The 22,352-nt window shown below is 64.3% G+C and overlaps 1 protein-coding gene across 1 annotated transcript; it reads right to left on the bottom strand.

The window, feature by feature from the left end:
• Positions 1–3,125: 3,125 nt before the first annotated feature.
• LOC132805743 (mucin-1-like) lies at positions 3,126–21,658 on the bottom strand. The gene is made up of 14 exons (XM_060820969.1): positions 21,331–21,658; positions 20,649–20,879; positions 20,259–20,549; positions 18,812–18,982; positions 16,262–16,432; positions 15,272–15,502; positions 13,574–13,950; positions 12,932–13,094; positions 12,308–12,502; positions 7,715–7,795; positions 6,966–7,106; positions 4,417–4,497; positions 3,668–3,808; positions 3,126–3,298 (listed from the first exon to the last, which is right to left on the bottom strand). The coding sequence occupies exons 1-14, from the start codon at positions 21,656–21,658 to the stop codon at positions 3,126–3,128; spliced, it is 2,775 nt and encodes a 924-aa protein (XP_060676952.1).
• Between the last annotated feature and the right edge of the window lie 694 nt (positions 21,659–22,352).

Genomic DNA, 22,352 nt, shown 5'->3' with positions numbered 1-22,352 from the left:
GAGGCCGGGAGGCTGTGACACCAACACTAGGAGGCCAGGAGGTGGTGACACCAACACTGGGAGGCCGGGAGGTGGTGACACCAACACTGGGAGGCCGGGAGGCTGTCACACTAACACTGGGAGGCCGGGAGGCTGTTACACCAACACTGGGAGGCCGGGAGGCTGTGACACCAACACTGGGAGACCGGGAGGCTATGACACCAACAATGGGAGGCTTGGAGACTGTCACACCAACACTGGGAGGCCGGGAGGATGTCACACCAACACTGGGAGTCCGGGAGGCTGTTTTACCAACGCTGGGTGGCCAGGAGGCTGTGACACCAACACTGGGAGGCCGGGAGGCTGTGACACCAACACTAGGAGTCCGGGAGGCTGTGACACCAACACTGGGAGGCCGGGAGGCTGTCACACCAACGCTGGGAGGCCGGGAGGCTGTGACACCAACACTGGGAGGCCGGGAGGCTGTGACACCAACACTGGGAGGCCGGGAGGTGGTGACACCAACACTGGGAGGCCAGGAGGCTGTTACACCAACACTGGGAGGCCGGGAGGCTGTCACACCAACAGTGGGAGGCTTGGAGACTGTCACACCAACACTGGGAGGCCGGGAGGCGGTGACACCAACACTGGGAGGCCGGGAGGATGTCACACCAACACTGGGAGTCCGGGAGGCTGTTTTACCAACGCTGGGTGGCCAGGAGGCTGTGACACCAACACTGGGAGGCCGGGAGGCTGTGACACCAACACTGGGAGGCCGGGAGGCTGTGACACCAACACTAGGAGGCCGGGAGGCTGTGACACCAACACTGGGAGGCCGGGAGGCTGTCACACCAACGCTGGAAGGCCGGGATGCTGTGACACCAACACTTGGAGGCCGGGAGGGGGTCACACCAACACTGGGAGGCTGTGACATAAACACTGGGAGGCCGGGAGGCTGTCACACCAACGCTGCGAGGCCGGGAGGCTGTTACACCAACACTGGGAGGCCGGGAGGCTGTGACACCAACACTGGGAGGCCGGGAGCCTGTGACACCAACACTGGGAGGCCGGGAGGTGGTGACACCAACACTGGGAGGCCGGGAGGCTGTTACACCAACACTGGGAGGCCGGGAGGCTGTCACACCAACAGTGGGAGGCCGGGAGTCGGTGACACCAACACTGGGAGGCCGGGAGGCTGTCACACCAACAGTGGGAGGCCGGGAGTCGGTGACACCAACACTGGGAGGCCGGGAGGCTGTCACACCAACAGTGGGAGGCCGGGAGTCGGTGACACCAAAACTGGGAGGCCAGGAGGCTATTACACTAAAATTTCGAGGCCGGGAGGCTGTCACATCAACATTCGGGCTGCCGGGAGGCTGTTTTACCAATGCTGGCTGGCCAGGAGGCTGTTACACCAACACTGGGAGGACGGGAGGCTGCGACACCAAAACTGGGAGGCCAGAAGGATTTGAAACCAACACTGGGAGGCCGGGAGTCTGTTTTACCAACGCTGGGTGGCCAGGACGCTGTGACACCAACACCGGGAGGTCGGGAGGCTGTCACACCAACACTGGGAGGCCGGGAGGCTGTTACACCAACACTGAGAGGCCGGGAGGCTGTCACACCAACACTGAGAGGCCGGGAGGCTGTCACACCAACACTGGGAGGCCGGGAGGCTGTGACACCAACACTGGGAGACCGGGAGGCTGTCACACCAACATTGGGGGGCCGGGAGGCTGTGACACCAACACTGGGAGGCCGGGAGGCTGTCACACCAAAACTGAGAGGCCGGGAGTCTTTGACACCAACACTGGGAGGCCGGGAGGCTAGCACACCAACACTGGGAGGCCGGGAGGCTGTGACACCAACACTGGGAGTCCGGTAGGCTGTCACACCAACGCCGGGAGGCCGGGAGGCTGTCACACCAACACTGGGAGGCCGGGAGGCTGTGACACCAACACTAGGAGGCCAGGAGGTGGTGACACCAACACTGGGAGGCCGGGAGGTGGTGACACCAACACTGGGAGGCCGGGAGGCTGTCACACTAACACTGGGAGGCCGGGAGGCTGTTACACCAACACTGGGAGGCCGGGAGGCTGTGACACCAACACTGGGAGACCGGGAGGCTATGACACCAACAATGGGAGGCTTGGAGACTGTCACACCAACACTGGGAGGCCGGGAGGATGTCACACCAACACTGGGAGTCCGGGAGGCTGTGACACCAACACTAGGAGTCCGGGAGGCTGTGACACCAACACTGGGAGGCCGGGAGGCTGTCACACCAACGCTGGGAGGCCGGGAGGCTGTGACACCAACACTGGGAGGCCGGGAGGCTGTGACACCAACACTGGGAGGCCGGGAGGTGGTGACACCAACACTGGGAGGCCGGGAGGCTGTCACACCAACAGTGGGAGGCTTGGAGACTGTCACACCAACACTGGGAGGCCGGGAGGCGGTGACACCAACACTGGGAGGCCGGGAGGCTGTCACACCAACACTGGGAGTCCGGGAGGCTGTTTTACCAACGCTGGGTGGCCAGGAGGCTGTGACACCAACACTGGGAGGCCGGGAGGCTGTGACACCAACACTGGGAGGCCGGGAGGCTGTGACACCAACACTAGGAGGCCGGGAGGCTGTGACACCAACACTGGGAGGCCGGGAGGCTGTCACACCAACGCTGGAAGGCCGGGATGCTGTGACACCAACACCGGGAGGCCGGGAGGCTGTTACACCAACACTTGGAGGCCGGGAGGGGGTCACACCAACACTGGGAGGCTGTGACATAAACACTGGGAGGCCGGGAGGCTGTCACACCAACGCTGGGAGGCCGGGAGGCTGTTACACCAACACTGGGAGGCCGGGAGGCTGTGACACCAACACTGGGAGGCCGGGAGCCTGTGACACCAACACTGGGAGGCCGGGAGGTGGTGACACCAACACTGGGAGGCCGGGAGGCTGTCACACCAACAGTGGGAGGCCGGGAGGCGGTGACACCAACACTGGGAGGCCGGGAGGCTGTCACACCAACAGTGGGAGGCCGGGAGGCTTTGACACCAACACTGGGAGGCCGGGAGGGTTTGACACCAAAACTGGGAGGCCAGGAGGCTATTACACTAAAATTTCGAGGCCGGGAGGCTGTCACATCAACATTCGGGCTGCCGGGAGGCTGTTTTACCAATGCTGGCTGGCCAGGAGGCTGTTACACCAACACTGGGAGGACGGGAGGCTGCGACACCAAAACTGGGAGGCCAGAAGGATTTGAAACCAACACTGGGAGGCCGGGAGTCTGTTTTACCAACGCTGGGTGGCCAGGACGCTGTGACACCAACACCGGGAGGTCGGGAGGCTGTCACACCAACACTGGGAGGCCGGGAGGCTGTTACACCAACACTGAGAGGCCGGGAGGCTGTCACACCAACACTGAGAGGCCGGGAGGCTGTCACACCAACACTGGGAGGCCGGGAGGCTGTGACACCAACACTGGGAGACCGGGAGGCTGTCACACCAACATTGGGGGGCCGGGAGGCTGTGACACCAACACTGGGAGGCCGGGAGGCTGTCACACCAAAACTGAGAGGCCGGGAGTCTTTGACACCAACACTGGGAGGCCGGGAGGCTAGCACACCAACACTGGGAGGCCGGGAGGCTGTGACACCAACACTGGGAGTCCGGGAGGCTGTCTTACCAACGTTGGGTGGCCGGGAGGCTGTCACACCAACACTGGGAGGCCGGGAGGCTGTGTCACCAACACCGGGAGGCTGGGAGGCTGTGACACCAACACCGGGAGGCTGGCAGGCTGTCACACCAACGCCGGGAGGCCGGGATGCTGTGACACCAACACCGGGAGGCCGGGAGGCTGTTGCACAAACACTGGGAGGCCGGGAGGCTGTCACACCAACACTGGGAGGTCAGGAGGCTGTTACACCAACACTGGGAGGCCGGGAGGCTGTGACACCAACACTGGGAGGCCGGGCGGCTGTCACACCAACACTGGGAGGCCGGGAGGTGGTGACACCAACACTGGGAGGCCGGGAGGCTGTGACACGAACGTTGGGAGGCCGGGAGGCTGTGACACCAACACTGGGAGGCCGGGAGGCTGTCACACTAACACTGGAAGGCCGGGAGGTGGTGACACCAACACTGGGAGGCCGGGAGACTGTCACACCAACACTGGGAGGCCGGGAGACTGTGACACCAACACTGGGAGGCCGGAAGGCTGTGACACCAATGCTGGGAGACTGGGAGGCTGTCACACCAACACCTGGAGGCCGGGAGGCTGTGACACCAACATTTTGAGGACGGGAGGCTGTCACATCAACATCCAGGATGCCAGGAAGTTGTCACACCATGTTGGGAGCCGGGAGGCTGTGACACCAACACTGGGAGGCCGGGAGGCTGTGACACCAACACTGGGAGTCCGGGAGGCTGTCTTACCAACGCTGGGTGGCCGGGAGGCTGTCACACCAACACTGGGAGGCCGGGAGGCTGTGTCACCAACACCGGGAGGCTGGGAGGCTGTGACACCAACACCGGGAGGCTGGGAGGCTGTCACACCAACGCCGGGAGGCCGGGAGGCTGTCACACCAACACTGGGAGGCCAGGAGGCTGTTACACAAACACTGAGAGGCCGGGAGGCTGTCACACCAACACTGGGAGGCCGGGAGGCTGTTACACCAACACTGAGAGGCTGGGAGGCTGTGACACCAACACTGGGAGGCCGGGAGGCTGTCACACCAACACTGGGAGGCCGGGAGGCTGTTACACCAACACTGGGAGGTCGGGAGGCTGTCACACCAACATTGGGGGGCCGGGGGGTTGTGACACCAACGCTGGGAGGCCGGGAGGCTGTAACACCAACACTGGGAGGACGGGAGGCTGTGTCACCAACACTGGGAGGCTGGGAGGCCGTCACACCAACACCGGGAGGACGTGAGGTTGTGACACCAACACCGGGATGCTGTCACACCAACGCCGGGAGGCCGGGATGCTGTGACACCAACAGTGGGAGGCTTGGAGACTGTAACACCAAAATTGGGAGGCCGGGAGGCTTTGACACCAAAATTTTGAGGCCGGGAGGCTGTCACATCAACATCCGGGATGCCGGGAGTCTGTGACACCAACACTGGGTGGCCAGGAGGCTGTGACACCAACACCGGGAGGCTGGGAGGCTGTGACACCAACACTGAGAGGCCGGGAGGCTGTGGCACCAACACTGGGAGGCCGGGAGGCTGTGACACCAACACTGGGAGACCGGGAGGCTGAGACACCAACACTGGGAGGCCGGGAGGCTTTGACACCAACACTGGGAGGCCGGGAGGCTGGCACACCAACACTGGGAGGCCGGGAGGCTGTGACACCAACACTGGGAGGCCGGGAGGCTGGCACACCAACACTGGGAGGCCGGGAGGCTGTGACACCAACGCTGGGTGGCCAGGAGGCTGTCACACCAACACCAGGATGCTGGGAGGCTGTCACACCAACGCCGGGAGGCCGGGAGGCTGTTACACCAACACTGAGAGGCCGGGAGGCTGTGACACCAACACTGGGAGGCCGGGAGGCTGTCACACCAACACTGGGAGGCCGGGAGGCTGTGACACCAACACTGGGAGGCCGGGAGGCTGTCACACCAACACTGGGAGGCCGGGAGGCTGTGACACCAACACTGGGAGACCGGGAGACTGTGACACCAACACTGGGAGGCCGGGAGGCTTGGACATCAACACTGGGAGGCCGGGAGGTGGTGACACCAACCCTGGGAGGCCGGGAGACTGTGACACCAACACTGGGAGGCCGGGAGGCTGTGACACCAACACCGGGAGGCCGGGAGGCTGTGACACCAACACTGGGAGGCCGGGAGGTGGTGACACCAACACTGGGAGGCCGGGAGACTGTCACACCAACACTGGGAGGCCGGGAGGCTGTGACACCAACGCTGGAAGGCCGGGAGGCTGTCACACCAACGCTGGGAGGCCGGGAGGCTTGGACACCAACACTGGGAGGACGGGAGGCTGTCACACCAACACTGGGAGGCCGGGAGGCTGTCAAACCAACGCTGGGAGGCCGGGAGGGGGTCACACCAACGCTGGGAGGCCGGGAGGCTTGGACATCAACACTGGGAGGCCGGGAGACTGTCACACCAACACTGGGAGGCCGGGAGGCTGTGACACCAACGCTGGAAGGCCGGGAGGCCGTCACACCAACACTGGAAGGCCGGGAGGTTGTGACACCAACACCGGGATGCTGTCACACCAACACTTGGAGGCCGGGAGGGGATCACACCAACACTGGGAGGCTGTGACATAAACACTGGGAGGCTGTGACACCAACACCGGGAGGCCGAGAGGCTGAGACACCAAAACTGGGAGGCCGGGAGGCTGTCACACCAACACTGGGAGGCCGGGAGGCTGTGACACCAACACTGGGAGGCCGGGAGGCTGTTTTACCAACGCTGGGTGGCCAGGAGGCTGTTACACCAACACTGGGAGGCCGGGAGGCTGTGACACCAACACTGGGAGGCCGTGAGGCTGTCACACCAACGCTGGGAGGCCGGGAGGCAGTGACACCAACACTGGGAGGCTGGGAGGCTGTCACACCAACGCTGGGAGGCCGGGAGGCTGTGACACAAACACTGGGAGGACGGGAAGCTATGACACCAACACTGGGAGGCCGGGATGCTGTGACACCAACACCGGGAGGCCGGGAGACTGTGACACCAACACTGGGAGACCGGGAGGCTGTCACACCAACATTGGGAGGCCGGGAGACTGTGACACCAACACTGGGAGACCGGGAGGCTGTCACACCAACATTGGGAGGCCGGGAGGCTGTGACACCAACACTGGGAGGCCGGGAGGCTGTCACACCAAAACTGAGAGGCCGGGAGTCTTTGACACCAACACTGGGAGGCCGGGAGGCTAGCACACCAACACTGGGAGGCCGGGAGGCTGTGACACCAACACTGGGGGTCCGGGAGGCTGTCTTACCAACGTTGGGTGGCCGGGAGGCTGTCACACCAACACTGGGAGGCCGGGAGGCTGTGTCACCAACACCGGGAGGCTGGGAGGCTGTGACACCAACACCGGGAGGCTGGCAGGCTGTCACACCAACGCCGGGAGGCCGGGATGCTGTGACACCAACACCGGGAGGCCGGGAGGCTGTTGCACAAACACTGGGAGGCCGGGAGGCTGTCACACCAACACTGGGAGGTCAGGAGGCTGTTACACCAACACTGGGAGGCCGGGAGGCTGTGACACCAACACTGGGAGGCCGGGCGGCTGTCACACCAACGCTGGGAGGCCGGGAGGTGGTGACACCAACACTGGGAGGCCGGGAGGCTGTGACACGAACGTTGGGAGGCCGGGAGGCTGTGACACCAACACTGGGAGGCCGGGAGGCTGTCACACTAACACTGGAAGGCCGGGAGGTGGTGACACCAACACTGGGAGGCCGGGAGACTGTCACACCAACACTGGGAGGCCGGGAGACTGTGACACCAACACTGGGAGGCCGGAAGGCTGTGACACCAATGCTGGGAGACTGGGAGGCTGTCACACCAACACCTGGAGGCCGGGAGGCTGTGACACCAACATTTTGAGGACGGGAGGCTGTCACATCAACATCCAGGATGCCAGGAAGTTGTCACACCATGTTGGGAGCCGGGAGGCTGTGACACCAACACTGGGAGGCCGGGAGGCTGTGACACCAACACTGGGAGTCCGGGAGGCTGTCTTACCAACGCTGGGTGGCCGGGAGGCTGTCACACCAACACTGGGAGGCCGGGAGGCTGTGTCACCAACACCGGGAGGCTGGGAGGCTGTGACACCAACACCGGGAGGCTGGGAGGCTGTCACACCAACGCCGGGAGGCCGGGAGGCTGTCACACCAACACTGGGAGGCCAGGAGGCTGTTACACAAACACTGAGAGGCCGGGAGGCTGTCACACCAACACTGGGAGGCCGGGAGGCTGTTACACCAACACTGAGAGGCTGGGAGGCTGTGACACCAACACTGGGAGGCCGGGAGGCTGTCACACCAACACTGGGAGGCCGGGAGGCTGTTACACCAACACTGGGAGGTCGGGAGGCTGTCACACCAACATTGGGGGGCCGGGAGGTTGTGACACCAACGCTGGGAGGCCGGGAGGCTGTAACACCAACACTGGGAGGACGGGAGGCTGTGTCACCAACACTGGGAGGCTGGGAGGCCGTCACACCAACACCGGGAGGACGTGAGGTTGTGACACCAACACCGGGATGCTGTCACACCAACACTGGGAGGCAGGGAGGCTGTGACACCAACACTGGGAGGCCAGGAGGCTGTGACACCAACACTGGGAGGCCAGGAGGCTGTTACACCAATGTTGGGAGCCGGGAGTCTGTGACACCAACACTGGGAGGCCGGGAGGCTGTCACAGCAACACTGGGAGGCCGGGAGGCTGTCACACTAACACTGGAAGGCCGGGAGGTGGTGACACCAACACTGGGAGGCCGGGAGACTGTCACACCAACACTGGGAGGCCGGGAGACTGTGACACCAACACCGGGGGGCCGGGAGGCTGTGACACCAACATTTTGAGGACGGGAGGTGGTGACATCAACATCCAGGATGCCGGGAAGTTGTCACACCATGTTGGGAGCCGGGAGGCTGTGACACCAACACTGGGAGGCCGGGAGGCTGTCACACAAACGCTGGGAGGCCGGGAGGCGGTGCCACCAACACTGGGAGGCCGGGAGGCTATGACACCAACACTAGGAGGCCGGGAGGTGGTGACACCAAAACTGGGAGGCCGGGAGGCTGTCACACCAACGCTGGGGGGCTGGGAGGGTGTGAAACCAACACGGGGAGGACGGGGAGGCTGTGACACAAACACTGGGAGGACAGGAAGCTATGACACCAACACTGGGAGGCCGGGAGGCTGTTACACCAACACTGGGAGGCCGGGAAGCGGTGACACCAACACTGGGAGGACGGGAGGCTGTGACACCAACACCGGGAGGCCGGGAGGTGGTGACACCAACACTGGGAGGCCGGGAGGCTGTGACACCAACACTGGGAGGCCGGGAGGTGGTGACACCAACACTGGGAGGCCGGGAGACTGTCACACCAACACTGGGAGGCCGGGAGGCTGTGACACCAACACTGGGAGGCCGGGAGGCTGTGACACCAACACCGGGAGGCCGGGAGGCTGTGACACCAACACTGGGAGGCCGGGAGGTGGTGACACCAACACTGGGAGGCCGGGAGGGGGTCACACCAACACTGGGAGGCCGGGAGGCGGTGACACCAACGCTGGGAGGCCGGGAGGCTGTCACACCAACGCTGGGAGGCCGGGAGGCTTGGACACCAACACTGGGAGGACGGGAGGCTTTCACACCAACACTGGGAGGCCGGGAGGGGGTCACACCAACGCTGGGAGGCCGGGAGGCTTGGACACCAACACTGGGAGGCCGGGAGGCCGTCACACCAACACTGGAAGGCCGGTAGGTTGTGACACCAACACCGGGATGCTGTCACACCAACACTTGGAGGCCGGGAGGGGATCACACCAACACTGGGAGGCTGTGACATAAACACTGGGAGGCTGAGACACCAACACATGGGAGGCCGGGAGGCTGTTACACCAACACTGAGAGGCCGGGAGGCTGTCACACCAACACTGGGAGGCCGGGAGGCTTGGACACCAACACTGGGAGGCCGGGAGACTGAGACACCAACACTGGGAGGCCGGGAGGCTGTCACACCAACACCGGGAGGCCGGGAGGCTGTGACACCAACACCGGGAGGCCGGGAGGGGATCACACCAACGCTGGGAGACTGGGAGGCTGTTACACCAACACTGGGAGGCCGGGAGGCTGTGACACCAACACTGGGAGGCCGGGAGGGTGTCACAGCAACACTGGGAGACTGGGAGGCGGTGACACCAACACTGGGAGGCCGGGAGGCTGTGACACCAACACTGGGAGGCCGGGAGGGTGTCACAGCAACACTGGGAGGCCGGGAGGCGGTGACACCAACACTGGGAGGCCGGGAGGCTGAGACACCAACACTGGGAGGCCGGGAGGCTGTCACACCAACACTGGGAGGCCGGGAGGCGGTGACACCAACACTGGGAGGCCGGGAGGCTGAGACACCAACACTGGGAGGCCGGGAGGCTGTCACACCAACACTGGGAGGACGGGAAGCTATGACACCAACACTGGGAGGCCGGGAGGCTGTGACACCAACACTGGGAGGCCGGGAGGCTGTCACACCAACCCTGGGAGGCCGGGAGTCTGTGACACCAACACTGGGAGGCCGGGAGGCTGTCACACCAACGCTGGGGGGCTGGGAGGGTGTGAAACCAACACGGGGAGGACGGGGGGGCTGTGACACAAACACTGGGAGGACGGGAAGCTATGACACCAACACTGGGAGGCCGGGAGGCTGTTACACCAACACTGGGAGGCCGGGAAGCGGTGACACCAACGCTGGGAGGACGGGAGGCTGTGACACCAAAACCGGGAGGCCGGGAGGTGGTGACACCAACACTGGGAGGCCGGGAGGCTGTGACACCAACACTGGGAGGCCGGGAGGTGGTGACACCAACACTGGGAGGCCGGGAGACTGTCACACCAACACTGGGAGGCCGGGAGGCTGTGACACCAACACTGGGAGGCCGGGAGGCTGTGACACCAACACCGGGAGGCCGGGAGGCTGTGACACCAACACTGGGAGGCCGGGAGTTGGTGACACCAACACTGGGAGGCCGGGAGGGGGTCACACCAACACTGGGAGGCCGGGAGGCGGTGACACCAACACTGGGAGGCCGGGAGGCTGTCACACCAACGCTGGGAGGCCGGGAGGCTTGGACACCAACACTGGGAGGACGGGAGGCTTTCACACCAACACTGGGAGGCCGGGAGGGGGTCACACCAACGCTGGGAGGCCGGGAGGCTTGGACACCAACACTGGGAGGCCGGGAGGCCGTCACACCAACACCGGGAGGACGGGAGGTTGTGACACCAACACTGGAAGGCCGGGAGGTTGTGATACCAACACCGGGATGCTGTCACACCAACACTTGGAGACCGGGAGGGGATCACACCAACACTGGGAGGCTGTGACATAAACACTGGGAGGCTGTGACACCAACACCGGGAGGCCGAGAGGCTGAGACACCAACACTGGGAGGCCGGGAGGCTGTCACACCAACACTGGGAGGCCGGGAGGCTGTCACACCAACACTGGGAGGACGGGAAGCTATGACACCAACACTGGGAGGCCGGGAGGCTGTGACACCAACACAGGGAGGCCGGGAGGCTGTCACACCAATGCTGGGAGGCCGGGAGGCTGTCACACCAACACTGGGAGGCCGGGAGGCTGTCACACCAACGCTGGGAGGCCAGGAGGCTGTCACACCAACACTGGGAGGCCAGGAGGCTGTCACACCAACGCTGGGTGGCCGGGGGGCTGTGACACCAACGCTGGGAGGACGGGAAGCTATGACACCAACACTGGGAGGCCGGGAGGCTGTGACACCAACACTGGGAGGCCGGGATGCTGTGACACCAACACCGGGAGGCCGGGAGGCTGTTGCACAAACACTGGGAGGCCGGGAGGCTGTGACACCAACACTGGGAGGACGGGATGCTGTGACACCAACACCGGGAGGCCGGGAGGCTGTTACACCAACACTGGGAGGCCGGGAGGCGGTGACACCAACACTGGGAGGCCGGGAGGCGGCCACACCAACACTGGGAGGCCGGGAGGGTGTCACACCAACACTGGGAGGCCAGAAGGCTGTCACACCAACGCCAGGAGGCCGGGAGGCTGTGACACCAACACTGGGAGACCGGGAGGCTGTTACACCAACACTGGGAGGCCGGGAGGGTGTCACACCAACACTGGGAGGCCGGGAGGCTGTCACACCAACACTGAGAGGCCGTGAGGCTGTCACACCAACACTGAGAGGCCGTGAGGCTGTGGCACCAACACTGGGAGGTCGGGAGCCTGTCACCCCAACACTTGGAGGCCGGGAGGGGGTCACACCAACACTGGGAGGCTGTCACACCAACACTGGGAGGCCGGGAGGCTGTGACACCAACACTGGGAGGCCGGGAGGCTGTCACACCAACACTGGGAGACCGGGAGGGTAGCACACCAACACTGGGAGACCGGGAGGCTGTCACACCAACGCTGGGGGGCCGGGAGGCTGTGACACCAACACTGGGAGGCCGGGAGGCTGTGACACCAACACTGGGAGGCCTGGAGGCTGTGACACGAACACTGGGAGGCCGGGAGGGTGTCACACCAACACCGGGAGGCCTGGAGGCTGTGACACCATCACTGGGAGGCCGGGAGGCGGTGACACGAACACTGGGATGCCGGGAGGGTGTTACACCAACACCGGGAGGCCGGGAGTCTGTCACACCAACATTGGGAGGCCGGGAGGATGTTTTACCAACGCTGGGTGGCTGGAAGGCTGTCACATCTACACTGGGAGGCCGGGAGGCTGTCACATCTACACTGGGAGGCTGGTAGTCTGTGACACCAACACTGGGAGGCCGGGAGGGTAGCACACCAACACTGGGAGACCGGGAGGCTGTCACACCAACGCTGGGGGGCCGGGAGGCTGTGACACCAACACTGGGAGGCCGGGAGGCTGTGACACCAACACTGGGAGGCCTGGAGGCTGTGACACGAACACTGGGAGGCCGGGAGGGTGTCACACCAACACCGGGAGGCCTGGAGGCTGTGACACCATCACTGGGAGGCCGGGAGGCGGTGACACGAACTCTGGGATGCCGGGAGGGTGTTACACCAACACCGGGAGGCCGGGAGGCTGTGATACCAACACTGGGATGCCGGGACGTTGTGACACCAACACTGGGAGGCCGGGACGCTGTTACACCAACACTGGGAGGCCGGGAGTCTGTCACACCAACATTGGGAGGCCGGGAGGATGTTTTACCAACGCTGGGTGGCTGGAAGGCTGTCACATCTACACTGGGAGGCCGGAAGGCTGTCACATCTACACTGGGAGACTGGGAGGCCGGGAGGCTGGTAGACCCACACCAGGAGGCCGGGAGGCTGTCACACCAACGCCAGGAGGCCAGGAGGCTGTCACACCTACACTGGGATGCCGGGAGACTATTACACCAACACTGGGAGGCTGGGAGGCTGAGACACCAACGCTGGGATGCCGGGAGGTTGTGACACCAACACTGGGAGGCCGGGAGGCTGTTACACCAACACTGGGAGGCCGGGAGGATGTTTTACCAACGCTGGGTGGCTGGAAGGCTGTCACATCTACACTGGGAGGCCGGGAGGCTGTCACACCAACGCCAGGAGGCCAGGAGGCTGTCACACCAACACTGGGAGGCTGGGAGTCTGTGACACCAACACTGGGAGGCCGGGAGGCAGTCACACCAACACTGGGAGGCCGGGAGGCTGTCACACCAATGCCGGGAGGCCGGGAGGCTGTGACACCAACACTGGGAGGCCGGGAGGCTGTGACACCAACACTGGGAGGCCGGGAGGCTGTCACACCAACGCTGGGAGGCCGGGAGGCTGTCACACCAACACTGGGAGGCCGGGAGGCTGTCACACCAACGCCAGGAGGCCGGGAGGCTGTAACACCAACGCTGAGAGGCCGTGAGGCTGTGGCACCACCACTGAGAGGCCGTGAGGCTGTAGCACCAACACTGGGAGGCCGGGAGGCTGTCACACCAAAACTGGCAGGCCGTGAGGCTGTGACACCAACACTGGGAGGCCGGGAGGCTGTCACACCAGCACCGGAAGGCCGGGAGGCGGTGACTCCAACACTGGGTGGCCGGGAGGCTGTCACACCAACACTGAGAGGCTGGGAGGCTGTCACACCAGCACCGGAAGGCCGGGAGGCGGTGACTCCAACGTCGGGAGGCCGGGAGGCTGTGACACCAACATAGCGAGGCCGGGAGGCTGGTAGACCAACACCGGGAGGCTGGGAGGCTGTGACACCAACACTGGGAGGGTGTCACACCAACACTGGGAGGCTGGGAGTCTGTTACACAAACACTGGGAGGCCGGGATGCTGTCACACTAACACTGGGAGGCTGGGAGGCTGTCACACCAACACTGGGAGGCTGGGAGGCTGTGACACCAACGTTGGGAGGCCGGGAGGCTGTCGCACCAACACTGGGAGGCTGGGAGGCTGTCACACCAGCACCGGGAGGCCGGGAGGCTGTGACACCAACACTGGGAGGCCGGGAGGCTGTGGCACCAACATTGGGAGGCCGGGAGGCTGTCACACCAACACTGGGAGGCCGGGAGGCGGTGACTCCAACGTCGGGAGGCCGGGAGGCTGTGACACCAACATAGCGAGGCCGGGAGGCTGGTAGACCAACACCGGGAGGCTGGGAGGCTGTGACACCAACACTGGGAGGCTGTGACACCAACACTGGGAGGCCGGGAGGCTGTGACACCAACACTGGGAGGCTGGGCGGCTTTCACACCAACACTGGGAGTCCGGGAGGCTGTGACACCAACATTGGGAGGCTGGAAGTCTGTTACACAAACACTGGGAGGCCGGGATGCTGCCACACTAACGCTGGGAGGCCAGGAGGCTGTTTTACCAACACTGGGAGACCGGGAGGCTGTCACACCAACACTGGGAGGCTGGGAGGCTGTGACACCAACACTGGGAGGCCGGGAGGCTTTCGCACCAACACTGGGTGGCCAGGAGATTGTGACACCAACACTGGGAGGCCGGTAGGTTGTGACACCAACACTGGGAGGACGGGAGGCTATGACACCAACACTGGGAGGCTGGGAGGCTGTCACACCAACACTGGGTGGCCGGGAGGCGGTGACTCCAACGTCGGGAGGCCGGGAGGCTGTGACACCAACATTGTGAGGCCGGGAGGCAGTCATACCAACACTGGGAGGCCGTGAGGCTGTTTTACCAACGCTGGGTGGCCGGAAGGCTGTCACATCTACACTGGGAGACTGGGAGGCCGGGAGGCTGGTAGACCAACACCAGGAGGCCGGGAGGCTGTCACACCAACGCCAGGAGGCCGGGAGGCTGTCACACCAACACTGGGAGGCTGGGAGTCTGTGACACCAACACTGGGAGGCCGGGAGGCTGTGACACCAACATTGGGAGGCTGGAAGTCTGTTACACAAACACTGGGAGGCCGGGATGCTGCCACACTAACGCTGGGAGGCCAGGAGGCTGTTTTACCAACACTGGGAGACCGGGAGGCTGTTACACCAACACTGGGAGGCTGGGAGGCTGTGACACCAACACTGGGAGGCCGGGAGGCTTTCGCACCAACACTGGGTGGCCAGGAGGTTGTGACACCAACACTGGGATGCCGGTAGGTTGTGACACCAACACTGGGATGCCGGTAGGTTGTGACACCAACACTGGGAGGACGGGAGGCTATGACACCAACACTGGGAGGCCGGGAGGCGGTGACTCCAACGTCGGGAGGCCGGGAGGCTGTGACACCAACATAGCGAGGCCGGGAGGCTGGTAGACCAACACCGGGAGGCTGGGAGGCTGTGACACCAACACTGGGAGGCTGTGACACCAACACTGGGAGGCCGGGAGGCGGTGACACCAACACTGGGAGGCTGGAAGTCTGTTACACAAACACTGGGAGGCCGGGATGCTGCCACACTAACGCTGGGAGGCCAGGAGGCTGTTTTACCAACACTGGGAGACCGGGAGGCTGTCACACCAACACTGGGAGGCTGGGAGGCTGTGACACCAACACTGGGAGGCCGGGAGGCTTTCGCACCAACACTGGGTGGCCAGGAGGTTGTGACACCAACACTGGGAGAACGGGAGGCTATGACACCAACACTGGGAGGCTGGGAGGCTGTCACACCAACACTGGGTGGCCGGGAGGCGGTGACTCCAACGTCGGGAGGTCGGGAGGCTGTGACACCAACATTGTGAGGCCGGGAGGCAGTCATACCAACACTGGGAGGCCGTGAGGCTGTTTTACCAACGCTGGGTGGCCGGAAGGCTGTCACATCTACACTGGGAGACTGGGAGGCCGGGAGGCTGGTAGACCAACACCAGGAGGCCGGGAGGCTGTCACACCAACGCCAGGAGGCCGGGAGGCTGTCACACCAACACTGGGAGGCTGGGTGTCTGTGACACCAACACTGGGAGGCCGGGAGGCTGTGACACCAACACTGGGAGGCCGGGAGGCTGTCACACCTACACTGGGAGGCCGGGAGTCTGTGACACCAACACTGGGAGGCCGGGAGGCAGTGACACCAACACTGGGAGGCCGGGAGGCCGTCATACCAACACTGGGAAGCCGGGAGGCTGTTACACCAACACCGGGAGGCCGGGAGGCTGTCACACCAACACTGAGAGGCCGTGAGGCTGTGGCACCAACACTGAGAGGCCGTGAGGCTGTGGCACCAACACTGAGAGGCCGTGAGGCTGTGGCACCAACACTGGGAGGCCGGGAGGCTGTCACACCAACATTGGGAGACCGGGAGGGTAGCACACCAACACTGGGAGGCCGGGAGGCTGTGACACGAACACTGGGAGGCCGGGAGGCTGTCACACCAACACTGGGAGGCCGGGAGGCTTTGACACCAACACTGGGAGGCCGGGAGGCTGTGACACGAACACTGGGAGGCCGGGAGGCGGTGACACGAACACTGGGAGGCCGAGAGGCTATTACACCAACACTGGGAGGACGGGAGGGTGTCACACCAACACCGGGAGGCCGGGAGGCTGTGACACCAACACTGGGAGGCCGAGAGGCTATTACACCAACACTGGGAGGCCGGGAGGCTGTGACACCAACACTGGGAGGCCGGGAGGCTGTGACACCAACACTGGGAGGCCGGGAGGTTGTGACACCAACACTGGGAGGACGGGAGGCTATGACACCAACACTGGGAGGCCGGGAGTCGGTGACACCAACGCCGGGAGGCCGGGAGGCTGGGAGTCTGTCACACCAACACTGGGAGGCTGGGAGGCTGAGACACCAACACTGGGAGGCCGAGAGGCAGTCACACCAACACTGGGAGGACGGGAGGCTGTTACACCAACACTGGGAGGCCGGGAGGCTGTCACACCAACACTGGGAGGCCGGGAGGATGTTTTACCAACGCTGGGTGGCTGGAAGGCTGTCATTTCTACACTGGGAGACCGGGAGGCTGGTAGACCAACACCAGGAGGCTGGGAGGCTGTGACACCAACGCCAGGAGGCCGGGAGGCTGTCACACCAACACTGGGAGGCTGGGAGTCTGTGACACCAACACTGGGCGTCCGGGAGGCTGTGACACCAACACTGGGAGGCCGGGAGGCTGTTTTACCAACGCTGGGTGGCCAGGAGGCTGTTACACCAACACTGGGAGGCCGGGAGGGTGTCACACCAACCCCGGGAGGCCGGGAGGCTGTGGCACCAACGCTGGGAGGCCAGGAGGCTGTGATACCAACACTGGGAGGCCGGGAGGCTGTGACACCAACACTGGGAGGCTGGGAGGCTGTGACACCAACGCCGGGAGGCCGGGAGGCTGTCACACCAGCACCGGGGGGCCGGGAGGCTGTGACACCAACACTGGGAGGCCGGGAGGCGGTGACACCAACACTGGGAGGCCAGGAGGCTGTGGCACCAACATTGGGAGGCCGGGAGGCTGTCACACCAACTCTTGGAGGCCGGGAGGTGGTGACTCCAACGTCGGGAGGCCGGGAGGCTGTGACACCAACATAGCGAGGCCGGGAGGCTGGTAGACCAACACCGGGAGGCTGGGAGGCTGTGACACCAACACTGGGAGGGTGTCACACCAACACTGGGAGGCTGGGAGTCTGTTACACAAACACTGGGAGGCCGGGAGGCTATTACACCAACACTGGGAGGACGGGAGGGTATCACACCAACACCGGGAGGCCGGGAGGCTGTGACACCAACACTGGGAGGCCAGGAGGCTGTGACACCAACACTGGGAGGCCGGGAGGCTGTCACACCAACACTGGGAGGCTGGGAGTCTGTTACACAAACACTGGGAGGCCGGGAGGCTATTACACCAACACTGGGAGGACGGGAGGGTATCACACCAACACTGGGAGGCCGGGAGGCTGTGACACCAACACTGGGATGCCGGGAGGTTGTGACACCAACACTGGGAGGACGGGAGGCTATGACACCAACACTGGGAGGCCGGGAGTCGGTGACACCAACGCCGGGAGGCCGGGAGGCTGGGAGTCTGTCACACCAACACTGGGAGGCTGGGAGGCTGAGACACCAACACTGGGAGGCCGAGAGGCAGTCACACCAACACTGGGAGGACGGGAGGCTGTTACACCAACACTGGGAGGCCGGGAGGCTGTCACACCAACACTGGGAGGCCGGGAGGCTGTGACACCAACACTGGGAGACCGGGAGGCTGTCACACCAACACTGGGAGGCCGGAAGGCGGTGACTCCAACGTCGGGAGGCCGGGAGGCTGTGACACCAACATAGCGAGGCCGGGAGGCTGGTAGACCAACACCGGGAGGCTGGGAGGCTGTGACACCAACACTGGGAGTCTGTGACACCAACACTGGGCGTCCGGGAGGCTGTGACACCAACACTGGGAGGCCGGGAGGCTGTTTTACCAATGCTGGGTGGCCAGGAGGCTGTTACACCAACACTGGGAGGCCAGGAGGGTGTCACACCAACCCCGGGAGGCCGGGAGGCTGTGGCACCAACGCTGGGAGGCCGGGAGGCTGTGATACCAACACTGGGAGGCCGGGAGGCTATGACACCAACACTGGGAGGCTTGGCGACTGTCACACCAACACAGGGAGGCCGGGAGGCTGTTGCACCAACACTGGCAGGCCGTGAGGCTGTTTTACCAACACTGGGAGGCCGGGAGGCTGTGGCACCAACGCTGGGTGGCCGGGAGGCTGTGATACCAACACTGGGAGGACGGGAGGCTATGACACCAACACTGGGAGGCCGGGAGGCTGTCACACCAACACCGGGGGGCCGGGAGGCTGTGGCACCAACGCTGGGTGGCCGGGAGGCTGTGACACCAACACTGGGATGCCGGGAGGCGGTGACACCAACACTGGGAGGCCGGGAGGCGGTGACACCAACACTGGGAGGCCGGGAGGCTATGACACCAACACTGGGAGGCCGGGAGTCGGTGACACCAACGCCGGGAGGCCGGGAGGCAGGGAGTCTGTCACACCAACACTGGGAGGCTGGGAGGCTGAGTACCAACACTGGGAGGCCGAGAGGCAGTCACACCAACACTGGGAGGACGGGAGGCTGTTACACCAACACTGGGAGGCCGGGAGTCGGTGACACCAACGCCGGGAGGCCGGGAGGCTGGGAGTCTGTCACACCAACACTGGGAGGCTGGGAGGCTGAGACACCAACGCTGGGTGGCTGGAAGGCTGTCACATCTACACTGGGAGACCGGGAGGCTGGTAGACCAACACCAGGAGGCTGGGAGGCTGTGACACCAACGCCAGGAGGCCGGGAGGCTGTCACACCAACACTGGGAGGCTGGGAGTCTGTGACACCAACACTGGGCGTCCGGGAGGCTGTGACACCAACACTGGGAGGCCGGGAGGCTGTTTTACCAACGCTGGGTGGCCAGGAGGCTGTTACACCAACGCTGGGAGGCCGGGAGGCTGTGATACCAACACTGGGAGGCCGGGAGGCTGTGGCACCAACGCTGGGTGGCCGGGAGGCTGTGATACCAACACTGGGAGGACGGGAGGCTATGACACCATCACTGGGAGGCTTGGAGACTGTCACACCAACACTGGGAGGCCGGGAGGCTGTTGCACCAACACTGGCAGGCCGTGAGGCTGTTTTACCAACACTGGGAGGCCGGGAGGCTGTGACACCAACACTGGGAGGCTGGGAGGCTGTGACACCAACGCCGGGAGGCCGGGAGGCTGTGACACCAGCACCGGGGGGCTGGGAGGCTGTGACACCAACACTGGGAGGCCGGGAGGCTGTGACACCAACACTGGGAGGCCAGGAGGCTGTGGCACCAACATTGGGAGGCCGGGAGGCTGTCACACCAACACTGGGAGGCCGGGAGGCGGTGACTCCAACGTCGGGAGGCCGGGAGGCTGTGACACCAACATAGCGAGGCCGGGAGGCTGGTAGACCAACACCGGGAGGCTGGGAGGCTGTGACACCAACACTGGGAGAGTGTCACACCAACCCTGGGAGGCTGGGAGTCTGTTACACAAACACTGGGAGGCCGGGAGGCTGTGACACCAACGTTGGGAGGCCGGGAGGCTGTGACACCAACACTGGGAGGCCGGGAGGCTGTCACACCAACACTGGGAGGCCAGGAGGCGGTGACTCCAACGTCGGGAGGCCGGGAGGCTGTGACACCAACATAGCGAGGCCGGGATGCTGTCACACTAACGCTGGGAGGCCAGGAGGCTGTTTTACCAACACTGGGTGGCCGGGAGGCAGTCACACCAACACTGGGAGGCTGGGAGGCTGTCACACCAGCACCGGGAGGCTGGGAGGCTGTGACACCAACACTGGGAGGCCGGAAGGCGGTGACTCCAACGTCGGGAGGCCGGGAGGCTGTGACACCAACATAGCGAGGCCGGGAGGCTGGTAGACCAACACCGGGAGGCTGGGAGGCTGTGACACCAACACTGGGCGTCCGGGAGGCTGTGACACCAACACTGGGAGGCCGGGAGGCTGTTTTACCAACGCTGGGTGGCCAGGAGGCTGTTACACCAACACTGGGAGGCCGGGAGGGTGTCACACCAACCCCGGGAGGCCGGGAGGCTGTGGCACCAACGCTGGGAGGCCAGGAGGCTGTGACACCAACACTGGGAGGCCGGGAGGCTGTGGCACCAACGCTGGGTGGCCGGGAGGCTGTGATACCAACACTGGGAGGACGGGAGGCTATGACACCATCACTGGGAGGCTTGGAGACTGTCACACCAACACTGGGTGGCCGGGAGGCTGTGACACCAACACTGGGAGGCTGGGAGGCTGTGACACCAACACTGGGAGGCCGGGAGGCGGTGATACCAACACTGGGAGGCCGGGAGGCTGTCACACCAACACTGGGAGGGTGTGAAACCAACACTGGGAGGCCGGGATGCTGTGACACCAACGTTGGGAGGCCGGGAGGCTGTCACACCAACACTGGGAGGCCGGGAGGCGGTGACTCCAACGTCGGGAGGCCGGGAGGCTGTGACACCAACATAGCGAGGCCGGGATGCTGTCACACTAACGCTGGGAGGCCAGGAGGCTGTTTTACCAACACTGGGTGGCCGGGAGGCAGTCACACCAACACTGGGAGGCTGGGAGGCTGTCACACCAGCACCGGGAGGCTGGGAGGCTGTCACACCAACACTGGGAGGCCGGGAGGCTGTCACACCAACACTGGGAGGCCGGAAGGCGGTGACTCCAACGTCGGGAGGCCGGGAGGCTGTGACACCAACATAGCGAGGCCGGGAGGCTGGTAGACCAACACCGGGAGGCCGGGAGGCTGTGACACCAACATTGGGAGGCTGGGAGGCTGTTACACAAACACTGGGAGGCCGGGATGCTGTCACACTAACACTTGGAGGCTGGAAGGCTGTCACACCAACACCGGAAGGCTGGGAGGCTGTCACACCAACAGCGGGAGGCTGGGAGGCTGTGACACGAACACTGGGAGGGTGTGAAACCAACACTGGGAGGCCAGGAGGCTGTGGCACCAACATTGGGAGGCCGGGAGGCTGTCACACCAACACTGGGAGGCCGGGAGGCGGTGACACCAACATTGCGAGGCCGGGAGGCTGGTAGACCAACACCGGGAGGCTAGGAGGCTGTGACACCAACACTGGGAGGGTGTCACACCAACACTGGGAGGCCTGGAGGCTGTGACACCAACACTGGGAGACCGGGAGGCTGTGACACCAACATTGGGAGGCCGGGATGCTGTTTTACCAACACTGGGTGGCCGGGAGGCTGTCACACCAACACTGGGAGGCTGGGAGGCTGTGACACCTACACTGGGAGGCCGGGAGGCTGTGACACCAACACTGGGAGGCCGGGAGGCTGTGACACCAACACAGGAAGGCCAGGTGGCTGTCACACCAACACTGGGAGGCCGGGAGGCTGTCACACCAACACTGGTAGGCCGGGAGGCTGTGACACCAACGTTGGGAGGCCGGGAGGCTGTGACACCAACACTGGGAGGCCGGGATGCTGTCACACTAACGCTGGGAGGCCAGGAGGCTGTTTTACCAACACTGGGTGGCCGGGAGGCTGTCACACCAGCACTGGGAGGCTGGGAGGCTGTGACACCAACACTGGGAGGCCGGGAGGCTGTCACACCAACACTGGGAGGCCGGGAGTCTGTTACACCAACACCGGGAGGCCGGGAGGCTGTGACACCAACACTGGGAGGCCGGG

The sequence above is a fragment of the Hemiscyllium ocellatum genome, chromosome X, assembly GCF_020745735.1.
Source record: "Hemiscyllium ocellatum isolate sHemOce1 chromosome X, sHemOce1.pat.X.cur, whole genome shotgun sequence".
Lineage (NCBI taxonomy): Eukaryota > Metazoa > Chordata > Chondrichthyes > Orectolobiformes > Hemiscylliidae > Hemiscyllium > Hemiscyllium ocellatum.
The sequence above is the reverse complement of the archived record's forward strand: the minus strand, read 5'-3'. Positions and strand labels throughout refer to the sequence as shown.

Bases quoted from the DNA above. Each gene is read 5' to 3' on its own strand.
- LOC132805743 (XM_060820969.1), bottom strand. From the start codon at position 21,658: ATGTTGGTGCCACAGCCTCCTGGCCTCCCAGTGTTGGTTTCACACCCT. The intron at 13,095-13,573 runs GTTGGTGTGACA...CCGGCATCCCAG, and splicing joins CAGCCTCCCGGCCTCCTGGC to TGTAGGTGTGACAGCCTCCT. The intron at 12,503-12,931 runs GTAAAACATCCT...TTGGTGTCACAG, and splicing joins CTTCCAGCCACCCAGCGTTG to ACTACCAGCCTCCCAGTGTA.